General features: G+C 40.5%; 1 protein-coding gene and 1 long non-coding RNA gene across 2 annotated transcripts in view; both read left to right on the top strand.

Annotated features, from left to right (window-relative positions):
• Positions 1-3684, top strand: part of col15a1b (collagen, type XV, alpha 1b) — a gene marked incomplete at its 5' end in the record, with an annotated part of 81564 nt that extends 77880 nt beyond the window's left edge. Inside the window, one exon of the mRNA XM_079530326.1 lies at positions 2491-3684. Coding sequence (XP_079386452.1) covers positions 2491-2713 — 223 coding nt within the window. The 3' untranslated portion in view covers positions 2714-3684. The remainder of the gene's footprint in view (positions 1-2490) is intronic.
• A 182-nt stretch (positions 3685-3866) lies between these two features.
• Positions 3867-5044, top strand: LOC306912421. Its single transcript, XR_013788376.1, has 3 exons — positions 3867-4758; positions 4927-4968; positions 5011-5044. It is a non-coding gene; the product is annotated as an uncharacterized lncRNA (long non-coding RNA).
• Positions 5045-12699: the final 7655 nt, after the last annotated feature.

Below are 12699 nucleotides of genomic sequence, written 5' to 3'. Positions count from 1 at the left end.
CCGAGACGTTGCCAAAGCATTTTCGGGGGTCCCCGGCCAAAAACGTTGAGAACCCCTGACATATACAACTATACATTTATTTGTAATGAGTAAATCCAGTATCTCAAAATATTAGAATACCAATAAATAACAAAAAAACAAAAAAAGATCTTTACAGAAATGTTGACCTTTTCGTATAGTTTTAAAAATATATTAATGTATGAAGCCAAATTACGTCATGATGATGACACTCAGGACGGTCAGGACCAGGCCAGATCCCAGGCTTCCCAGCCCATATGGGGATGATCTTTAAATCATTTCCAGGACGTCTTCACCAGTTGAAATAATATATTACTCTGGGCCAGATCTGACTTGTTATGATATGACTTAAGTTGATCTGGCCTCGATCTGACTCTCTCCGATTCATCCAGGGACGTCCGTCTTTGTGGGCAGAATTTATGTTGGTTGAAATCAGGTGATATTCTGGGCCAAGGTAAACTTTATTGTCCACAAGGGAAACAAGGGAAATTTGTCTTAGGCTTTGGGCAGATCTGACTAGTCTTCATTTGACTTGATCTGGTCCCAATAGAGACGTCACTATTTCGTCCAGGTCCTGAACGTGCTTGCTGGGTTTTTGATGAATTACTGCGTCAATACAGCGTGGCAGTGAAGCCAGGATCAGCATTTGGCACTACACTGCTGATCTGATGCTTTGATAGCGTCCTTATCAGCTCGTCTGCACTATGTTGTGTCTGGTGTTTCTCATCTCCCTCTTGACAATACCCTGACCTCTCCCGGCTTTCTGAAAAGTATGTTCATTTATACACTCAAAATTGCTCCGGCGGGCACCTGTGGCTTTTTCACAAGGAGCCATGAAAATGTGCCATGGTTACATGTGTTTGGTCCGACGATTCATTGATCCGATACCCCTAACCCCTAACCTAACCATAACCACAAGCACGGGAGCAGGCGCTAGTCCGAGGTGCGGACGCATGTCGAACCAATGCTCCGTCGGACCATATTGAGATTCCAGTGTGACATTTCCACAGTCAGTGATGGTGTAGCCTCGGAAACCCAGACGTTTTGTTTTTCAGGGAGAAAAAAAAAAGTCTGGGTCCGAGTCCACTTCAATTTGGCATAGAGTAGCACAAACATCTCTCACTCTCTGCTGATTTCTGATCGTCTGCACCTTTGTTAAATTGACACACACGCACACTCCTCTCTCTCTCTCTGTCGCTCTAAGTAATTAGTCTCATGTCGCGCAGCTGCGCATAGTTTCTCCCGGCGGATCCTGCCGGGAGCTGCCTATGCCAGGGGTTCTCAACGTTTTTGGCCGGGGACCCCCGGAAATGCTTTGGCAATGTCTCGGGACCCCCGCCCCGCCCCCTCCCGACCCCCAATATAAATTGACTGCTACAATAACCTTAAACCATTTTGGGCGGGAACCCCTTTTGATGTTTTAAGCATTGTTATAATTTAGCTATTGAAAAATAGCAGATCTCGGTGGCGCGCTATGAACTTGTAGGTCTGCTATTTCGCGGTTGAGAACCCCTGGCCTATGCCATAAAAAGCATAGGTGAGTTCCAGGCTAGTGATGGTGCGACTCACTTCAAGGGAAAGGCTCGCTTAACCCATTGAGGCCTGACCTCGACGTTTTTAAAAATTCTTCTAAATCCACCAGTTTTCTGAAATAAATATTTTCGCGATTTTTCAAAAAATAGCAGACCTACAAGCTCGTAGCGCGCCACTCGGTGGCGCGCTATGAGCTTGTAGATCTGCTATTTTTCAATAGCTAAATTATAACATAATGTTTAAAACACCAAAAGGGGTTAACTCAAGTTAACAGTCTGTGAGGGTTCAGGCGTATGCTGGGTGCAGATTCAGGGAATACGTATAGAAAGAGAATAAAATCTGCACAATCAGTAATAGTAAGAGTCTTGTTTAATAATGTTGTAGGATCTGCATACAAAGTACTGTACTGTACTGTACTGTACTGTACTGTACTGTACTGTACTGTACTGTACTGTACTGTACTGTACTGTACTGTACTGTACTGTACTGTACTGTACTGTACTGTACCGTACGAGTAGCACAGTACAGTACGAGTACTACAGTGCACTACGTATAGTTGCACCGCTCACTTCATACGGGTGTGATTTTCCTCATCACAAATGCACATTTCTTGCTGGATTAGATGCAGGCTGTTGGAATCTCTCACATGTGCTCTCTCTCTCTCGCTCTTATGTAATTTTGATTTCTAATTTAGCACTTTATTAGATTTATAATATAGCATTTTATGTCACATAGAACTCTATAATGTATGCTCGTAGCCTCACTGTACAGATTAATCTACTGTTTTACAGATATTAGGTGCGTAGCTTGCTTATGATTCTTGATGACTATTTGATGTATTACCATGTGGTGTTCTTGCTTACTGTAAATCGCTCTGGATTAAGAGCGTCTGCTAAATGCCTAAATTGTCTGTCTGTCTCTCTCTCTCTCCCCCCCTAGGCCAGATAAGTTGATATGGCACGGCTCCAGCACGGCGGGCATCCGCGTGACCACCAACTACTGCGAGGCGTGGAGGACGGCGGACATGGCGGTGACGGGCCAGGCCTCCATGCTGCAGACGGGCCGGCTGCTCGGCCAGCACACCCGCTCCTGCTCCAACCACTACACCGTGCTGTGCATAGAGAACACCTACGTGGACAACACGCACCACGGCAGGAACTGAGGAGGAGAGGGGAGAGAGCACATTGTGTAGGCAATGCGCGCGCACGCACGCACGTACACGCACGCACATGCGGGCACCTATACATTCCAGTAGGTGTGCACGTATAGTATAAAACACAAATGAACGGTCTAAGATAGTACTGTAGTGTTCACAAGTACAGTAGTTTGGCACCGTGCACACGTGCGCGTGTAGTGTACACACTGATACACACACACACACACACACACACACACACACACACACACACAGAAAATATCTGTTCAAGTGCTCAGTGAACCTCCACTTCCGATACTTCCGAACAAAAATATATTTTTTTGTATTTGTTTTTAAATGCGACCCCAGTCGATATAGGGTAAAGAATCCAAATCACTATTAGATTTATTTATGCCTTTCACTAAGCACCTAATAGTGTAACAATCACACAAGATCGTACAATTCAAAATCAGTCACTCTAGTCTAGATACAGTCTGCTGGGGGAATGGAAACATGCATTGTGATATCAGTTCTCGACAATCTCAGAGTGGACTAACTGTCTGCGACAAACTTCAAAAAAGTCCCCATCATCAGAAAATCCTTGGCAAAGATATAATTATTTGATCTGTTCTTTTTTTTTTTGAAGAACAAAACAAACAGCCAGGGCTAAACGTGTATCACATTTAGGATCTTTATTTTTAATATCCACTTTGTTACCATAACAGTATTGTTACCATGGACCTAGTACTGTGTACTGTAACAGTAGCTATTTACAGTTGCAGTGGTGTAAAGTAACTAAGTACATGCACACGGTCAATTACTGTACTTAAGTACACGTTTGATACTTTATTGGAGTATTTCCAATGTTCAGTACTTTTACTTCTACTCCAGTACATCTCAGAAGAAAATATTGTACTTTTACTTCTCTACAATTATTTGAAAACTTTAGTTAGTTTAGTTTAGTTTTTGATTAATATTACAAAACATATATTACCCACTACAGAGTATTTCTACTTAAGTGGGTAATGTATGTTTTGTAATAATAATCCTAACTACTAACTACTAACTAAAGTTTTCAAATAAATGTAGTGGAGCAAAAGTACAATATGTGCCTCTGAAATGTAGTGGAGTAGAAGTAAAAGTAGTGGGATTTGGAAATACTGGGATTTGGAAATACTGTAAAAGTATTCCTCAACATTGTACTTAAGTAAACTTGAGTAATTGTTACTTGTTTTGAGTAGTTGTTACTTTCCATCACTGCTTCCCATCATAACTGATGTCATCATTCCAGGCCTCGTTCCAGTGTTCCAACGTGTATGTGCCTTGAAGGAAGATGTAAATATTTGTAAATTACCTCATGGCATCACAGTCCAATCATACCCGAATTAATTTTAGATGTTTATGGTAGAAAGATATGTGGGTTAATCATGCAACGTAACACCACACACCACAAGTAGATATATAAAATATATTAACTTGATTTAAAACAATTTTGTAATTTCTTTTTTTTTGTGTGTGTGTGAGTATACTTTACCCCTATACACCACCTGAACACCCTGTGAAATAGATTTTTGATTAACCCATTCTACAAATCATGACAGTTTTCTGAAAAACCTACATTTCTATACGTTTCTATTATTTTAGTGTCCAATGGTTTACATGACATGACATGACTGAAAGGTTATGATAGTACTAACCATCACCATTACTATCACACTACTCTCTCTCCTGAAGACATTACAGGAGAGTACGGGAAGCGACATGCCCATATCTGTTGGTTAGGATTGTATGACGGACACTGTAGCAGTTTGTCTGTGTCACAGCATACATATGCTTACTGTATGCTACTGGCAGGTTCAGCCAGGTAGGCCTCCTTTATCCTCACATGTGGCAGTATTGCCAGCTTCTATTGGATTTGTGCTACACACTGACTACATACCACAACTGCATGGGTTGGTTGTGTTAAATGCATAGTCTTTGTGGCATGATGAGCTGTCCAGGGGATACACACTTTTATGACGAGCTGAGAAGTCTCCCTTTAAAGTGAATTTTGTACTTTTTCTGTGTTGTAGGTGTGTGTCTATGGCATTAACATCACTCTAATAGACCCCCAGGTGTGTGTCTATGGCGTTAACATCACTCTAATAGACCCCCAGGTGTGTGTCTATGGCGTTAACATCACTCTAATAGACCCCCAGGTGTGTGTCTATGGCGTTAACATCACTCTAATAGACCCCCAGGTGTGTGTCTATGGCGTTAACATCACTCTAATAGACCCCCAGGTGTGTGTCTATGGCGTTAACATCACTCTAATAGACCACCAGGTGTTTTGTATACGTCTATGGAGTTAGCATTACTACCCCCAGTTAATGGTTCAATATTTGTTACCTTCTCTCTTGCTGATATAATAAATCTTCTTTTGTTATATCGGGACAGCCTGAGATCATTCAATCTAAGGCTTTCGACATGAACCCATCTATTGTTCTACCTTCTATGTTTGAAGGTATGTTTTCTTCGGGGTACAATAACTGATAGCATTCAGCATTATGACAGCACAAAATGGGATTTGAGAAAACTTTCATTACTTTTCTTTCTTTTACTTTGCCATGTTTGTAAAGCTCAAAGGCATATATTTTTCAGTCATATTTAAACTCTTCAAGAGCAAATTGTAAATGGTCAAAGCAATTCATCCAGTTCAAACTGTGAAATAGTTTCAGAAGGACTGATTGGCACTCAATAACCAAATATAAAATTTGACAGATTCCAAATTCAGATAATAATCTAAATACAGCCTTGTGTTTTCACCATTATATGGTTATAATTGTGATCCTGTTTCCTAAAATATCATCCAGGATTAGAATTTGGTCTCAACAACAAAATCTGTATTTTGAGCAGTAGTATTAAAGTTAGTTAATTGTTTTTTGTTTTATTTTGTTGTATCTTTCTTAACAGCACATAATCAGGAAATTCACATTTCACCATTACCATGATAATGTATATAGGTGTTGTCCAAGCCCATATATCTTTTTTTACTCTGTAGAGGTAGGTTTTTGTATGGCACTCACTAAATGATTAAAAGTTGTTCTTTCACCAAGCGATGAATATGATTGAGATGTAGTGACAGTATTATTCTGCCTATGTGAAAATGATAGGCCTCAATCTGTTTACGAGGCACATACGTGTTTAAAATATTTGTATTTTTAACCTCAAAGAACTGCTAGTTTTTTATTGTGTCTGATTCTGTTATTTCTAATTCTTTTTTTTCTTTTCTTTTTTTTTTTTACAAAAAGAAAATTCGGTAGACCTGAGAAAAAAAAACGTTTTTGTTTGTACTCATTGACTGGTGCTCAGCGAATAAATATCTTTTTTTTTTTAAAGTATCGTCTCCTCTGCATGTTTATTTTCATCATAGTTTGTAGACCTAAATGTCATGATCCTGACGTGACAGCTAATGAATCCTACACGGTGTGTGTGAGCATGTGAATTGATCATGCACAATCTCACACATACACATTCATATTGTCATTTTTAAAGGAGCATTCAGTGATTTGGGTGATTTGGGGGAAAAAACGGTCCACCCGGTAACAAGATGTGCACATGCACACGCTCTACAGTGGGGGAAGTACAACAGACCAACAGCACGTGCACCAATGCCCGCCCCACTCGATCATGAAGGCTTTGCCACCCAAAGCCCAAACCGAAACTAGGGTTTTTTGACCCCAGGGGCTCACTGGGGACAGGGAGGAACTCCTATGGTCAGCACACTTTATAGTAGGGAGGATTATCCAAAAAATAAGAAAAAATAAGTGATATTTGAATTAAGTTAAATCACTGAATATACCTTTAAATAATCCATATTGAACATGTCTTCCACATCAAGAAAGAAACCAATCCACATTTGCTGTCATAGAATGGATAGTCCACCAGAGGGAAGTGATGTACTATATGCCAGGTCTTCATACACTGGAGGCCAACAGGAACATTACATTTATACATGAAGGCATGGAGGACACAAATAATTTACATGTTCTGGGTACCTAAGATTTAGACTCTCGTAGATGTATTTTATAGATGTATTTTATCGATTAAATTCACGAGAGTCTAAATCCCCAAGACACTCCTTGAAGTTGCACCCACATGCCAGTGATGCCACCCTGCATTGCAGATACTGTAGTGAAGTCCTCAATTTGACGCTACGCTAAACTTTCCCCATAAGCACACGGTCAATTATCAGTGTTTACTGAAGAGATTATAGCAATAATCCGATGTGCCTTCATAAACATGCCATTGCACCCCTACTTTTCTCCTCTCTGCACTGCTTCGTGTGCACGACTGAGATATGCAAAAACTCCAATCCCCATTGGATTAAAAGACAAAAAGAACAACGATCTGTAATGAAGTGAAATGTGTTCTGTTCTGTTCCGTTCTCCCACAGCTTGGCATCGGTGCAACGTTACCTGGTCCATGATTGAGCCACCAACCAGTTTCTCCTTCCTGAACAAAACTGCTATTTTATACATGGCTTAAGTGTGACTGTTGAAAAAAAAAGTGAAAGAGAGAGAGGTAGAGAGCTGAAATCAAATCCCTTTAGCAAACAGCAAAAAGGTCAGTGCTGACGTAGGCCCGAGCAAAACCAGCTCTCCCTCAAGACTATATTCTTAAGTGGCTAGTTTCTATTTGTAGCATTTCTACCTGTTTACCAACTCCCCCGTTCCAAAACCATGCAGGTAGGTGGACAAACATACTGGGGGGGGTTTGGGCGACCTCTTGTGTCATCACATATTTCAAGGGCTTTTACTGTTCTGTCAGACAGCAAGATGCATTATGAGTGCATGGATATTAATGGTTTACCAGGTTGGGGTCAATTTACTTTAAAGTCTGTCAATACAGGAAGGCCTGCTTTAAAACCCAAATACATTAACACTTTAGGCAAAAAGAGTACAGCTATTGTGTACACAATACAATAGTAAAAGAGACATGCTCAATGAGGATTGAATGACTTATTACTATATAAAAATGCAGTGTGACAATTCATGTCAATCAATTATTTATCCATTGTTTTCAGTCAAATGTCATACAGACAATACTGACAAAGTTCGCACAAGGCATACATTATGGCACTGGCTCGAAGGAGTTCCATGGGGTCCCCTAGCTGCTAAATTAATGAATAATCGTTGAGCCTGGAAGAAACCACCTAACTCCATTTTTCAGGTTTTGGATTTGTATTTTATTTGTGTGTTGATTAAAATAATATTGAACCAATGCAAAGTATTAAAAACCGCTTCGACAAAAACCTCCTAACTCCACATCAGCTGGATGTTTTTATTTATTATTTATTTATTTTTTCTTCTGAAAAATGAACATTTTGGAGTTATGTGGTTTCTTCCTGTCCAGACAGCAGAGTTAGCACTACAGCACTACAGTTAGCATCAAAATCAGTTTAACCCTATTTAAAACATCAGATAGGCCTATGAGAAAATATAGCTCACTATGTGACGTGTTTTTAGATTGTGGATCTATTTTCAAAACATCTTGAAAGATCTTGGAAACCACTGCACTATGGTACACTACACATACAATATAGTGTGTACAACATATTGTAATAATCGCCTTTTGACTATATGTACGCTGGACTGCCTGGTACACCCTGCAGTCATTTAAATTATATGATATATGTTTTACTGTATCTTCTGTTTATTTCAGTTGACACCTCCCAGCAAGCCAAATGACGTCATGATGACGTTATGATGACGTCCTCTGGTGACTCCGGTGACGTTCAGGACTAGGCCAGATCACAGCCCATATGGGGATGATCTTTACGTAATTTCCAGGACGTCTTCACCAGTTAAAATAATATAGCATATTCTGGGCTATAGATCTGACTAGTTATGATATGACTTAAGTTGATCCGGCCTCGATCGGACTCTCTCTGATTCATCCAGGGATGTCTGTCTTAGTGGGCAGAATTTATGTTGGTTGAAATCAGGTGATATTCTGGACCAGATCTGACTAGTCTTGGTTTGACTTGATTTGGCCCCAATAGAGACGTCACTAATTCGTCCAGGTCCTGACCGTGCTTGCTGGGTTACTATATACATGTATTTAATTTCATCTCTCTCTCTCTCCTCTCCTTCTCTCTGTCTCTACTTCTTCTTCTTCTCTCTCTTATACACACACACACACACACACACACACACACACACACACACACACACACACACACACACACACACACACACACACACACACACACACACACACACACACACACACACCCCCCACCTAAGCAAACTGAACATTATACTGCATCTGCACAGCAAAGAAGAAAAAGGGACTAATGAATTTCATAAATATCAAGATGAAAATAGTCTTGTCATCAGTGTGTACTTGGCCAACCCGAAGCGTCAGGGGGGCACCAGAGGAAAATGCCAGGGCGTCAGACAAACTATTCTTGGGAGAGGCAGAAAATTTCCATGGGTTTTTTTGGGGAGGCACAAACGGTGAAAGAAGGGGGTGTTAAGAACCTACCTGTGAAGAAAAAAATCTTGATGTGTGAGAGAGAACGAGACAGAAAGAGAGAGAGAGAGAGGGACTGTGGGAAATCCTGACCCTTTGCCACACTTGGTTGGCACTGGAGGTCTGTGTGTGGGTTACCAACAAAACAGGAGGAGGGAGAGTGATGCCAAAACCACAATTTGGTGGTGTGTGTGTGTGTGTGTGTGTGTGTGTGTGTGTGTGTGTGTGTGTGTGTGTGTGTGTGTGTGTGTGTGTGTGTGTGTGCCCTCAAAGTGGCCCTATCAAGCTATGCTGCCTCCACTTGACTGGATATTGACACTGCAGGGCCTTGCGTGGGGGAAAACCTGATGCGATTCTATTGGCTGTTGGTGCGTCACCAGTTACCACTATAGACGTCTCGCCGGCGTGGACACACTGTCGGAGGCTTGTTTCCATTGTGGTTCATAAACATTCAAACATCTAGATAACCAACAGCACAACAACAGCTCAACTTCAAAACTCCAACTCAAATGCAAAGGAAGACTATGTTGTGGCAAGTAATTCACTGAGTTAGGATCCTGGCTCCATGATCTGGAGATCATGGGTTCAAAACCGACCCAACTCTTTACTTTCAAGACTGATTTCCAGAAGAACAACTACAAAACTCCAACTCAAAGGCAAAGGAAGACTGTGTTGTGGCAGGTAACAAGTAGCTCACTGACTTAGCATGCTGGCCACACAACTCTTTACTGTGAAGTTTTCCTGTCTGACTTCAAGTAGCCGGAAATTCCTGCTGAACTGTGTGCCCAACGGATAAATCAGATGATATCTGTAGAATTCCTAGAAGTGTGCTGGTTCAAACCCAACACACTCCTAGTAGGAGAGCTGGTTCAAATCATCAACCTAGAGTATGTAAAGGGGGGGTCGGGTATAGAGGGACCGTAGGGTGCCTGTGCCAGGAGGTGTTAGAGGGGAGAAAGGAGGTAGAGAGGGTGCAGGTAGGGAGAGAGCAGGTTCAGGGTGGTCAGGCAGGAGAGTAGGTATAGAGAGATTTGCCATTGATGCAAGGCAGACAGTTGCCTCCCTATGTCCAAACCTTGCCTCTCATTGAAAACAGACTGACAAAAAGAGAGAGAAAATTGTCCAAAATAGAGAACAATGGTGGGCCCAGTGGGCAGAATGTTGCTCGTCCATTGGCTCCTCGCTCCATTCAGGGGCGTGTCCATTCCGTGGCGTGACTCTCGCCATAGGAATGCAAATGTTTGCATTTGTCTTCAAGGGGTGCCAACTGTACCTTGCAGGTACAATATAAATGTTTTCATGTCAGGCAGCCAGCATGTGTCTTTTATAATTCAGTAAGCTGAATTATAAAAAGTGTAAATGGAGTTTCTAGGTGAAAGTGACTTTGACGTGCCAATATCTGCCATTGAGCCCCATTATAAATGTCTCAAATTTGAAAGCACTATATTTCTAAAACTATGAAACATATGTCCACCGTAAGATGAACCTAAATAGGTTTGAATGGGGTTTCTAGGTGTAAGTATGTAGGACTAGTAGCATGCCAAAGTTTGTGCTATTGCCATTGGGAATGCATTGGGCGTTTAACTTAAATAACTCAGAAACTACAAAACATTTCAAAGTAAAAAGTTCCAGCATGTGTCTCCACAGTAAGCTGAATTATAAAACGTGTGAATGGAGTTTCTAGGTGAAAGTGATTTTTTGACGTGCCACTATGCCATTATACATTTCTCAAATTTAAAGCACTATATTTCTAAAAGTATGAAACATTTCAAAGATTCCTTTTCAGGCAAACATGTCCACCGTAAGATGAACCTAAATAGGTTTGAATGGGGATTCTAGGTGTAAGTATGTAGGACTAGTAGCATGCCAAAGTTATAATTTTTTTCGGACGGCATACTATAGCATGTCGTTTTTCGTGATTTTGGACTATTTGAAAAAAAGATGAAAATCATGAAAAAACGATATACTATAGTTCATGGTTTCGGACGGCATAATATATTTTGTCATATTTTCATGATTTTGGGACACTATGTCAGAGCCAGGACTTGAACCTGCAGCCTCCTGATTCCCAGGCAGGCTCTGTACCCAGTGAGCCACTGTGCATGCTATTCTTAAAAGGCCGAATAGATAATGACAGAAGATCCAGAGACCTGTTTCCATTGTGGTTCATAAACATTCGAACGTCTAGAGATAAACAACAGCAAAAGAAACAATAGACAAATCTCCTGTTATTTTATTTTTTGTATTTTATTTTTGTATCAATGTTGTACTCAAAGGGAACAGCAGACTGTGTTGTGGCAGGTAGCAAGTAGATCAGTGAGTTAGCACACTGGCTGCATGATCTGGAGATTGTGGGTTCAAAGTCAAACCCCACTCAAATCATTACTTGCCAAAATCTGCCATTGACCCCCATTCTGAATTTCTCAAATTGAAAAGCACTATATTTCTAAAACTATGAAACATTTCAAAGATTCCTTTTCAGGCAAACATGTCCACCCTAAGATGAACCTAAATAGGTTTGAATGGGGTTTCTAGGTGTAAGTATGTAGGACTAGTAGCATGCCAAAGTTTGTGCTATTGCCATTGGGAATGCATTGGGCGTTTAAGTTAAATAACTCAGAAACTACAAAACATTTCAAAGTAAAAAGTTACAGCATGTGTCTCCACAGTAAGCTGAATTATAAAAAGTGTGAATGGAGTTTCTAGGTGAAAGTGCTTTTTTGACGTGCCAATATCTGCCATTGAGCCCCATTGTAAATGTCTCAAATTTGAAAGCACTATATTTCTAAAACGATGAAACATTTCAAAGATTCCTTTTCAGGCAAACATGTCCACCGTAAGATGAACCTAAATAGGTTTGAATGGGGTTTCTAGGTGTAAGTATGTAGGACTAGTAGCATGCCAAAGTTTGTGCTATTGCCATTGGGAATGCATTGGGCGTTTAAGTTAAATAACTCAGAAACTACAAAACATTTCAAAGTAAAAAGTTACAGCATGTGTCTCCACAGTAAGCTGAATTATAAAAAGTGTGAATGGAGTTTCTAGGTGAAAGTGCTTTTTTGACGTGCCAATATCTGCCATTGAGCCCCATTGTAAATGTCTCAAATTTGAAAGCACTATATTTCTAAAACGATGAAACATTTCAAAGATTCCTTTTCAGGCAAACATGTCCACCGTAAGATGAACCTAAATAGGTTTGAATGGGGTTTCTAGGTGTAAGTATGTAGGACTAGTAGCATGCCAAAGTTTGTGCTATTGCCATTGGGAATGCATTGGGCGTTTAACTTAAATAACTCAGAAACTACAAAACATTTCAAAGTAAAAAGTTCCAGCATGTGTCTCCACAGGAAGCTGAATTAGAAAACGTGTGAATGGAGTTTCTAGGTGAAAGTGATTTTTTGACGTGCCACTATGCCATTATACATTTCTCAAATTTAAAGCACTATATTTCTAAAACTATGAAACATTTCAAAGATTCCTTTTCAGGCAAACATGTC

The sequence above is a fragment of the Electrona antarctica genome (genome assembly GCF_951216825.1).
Source record: "Electrona antarctica genome assembly, chromosome: 19".
Classification (NCBI taxonomy): Eukaryota; Metazoa; Chordata; class Actinopteri; order Myctophiformes; family Myctophidae; genus Electrona; species Electrona antarctica.
Note: the sequence above shows the minus strand (reverse complement) of the source record. Positions and strands in the feature narration are given on the sequence as shown.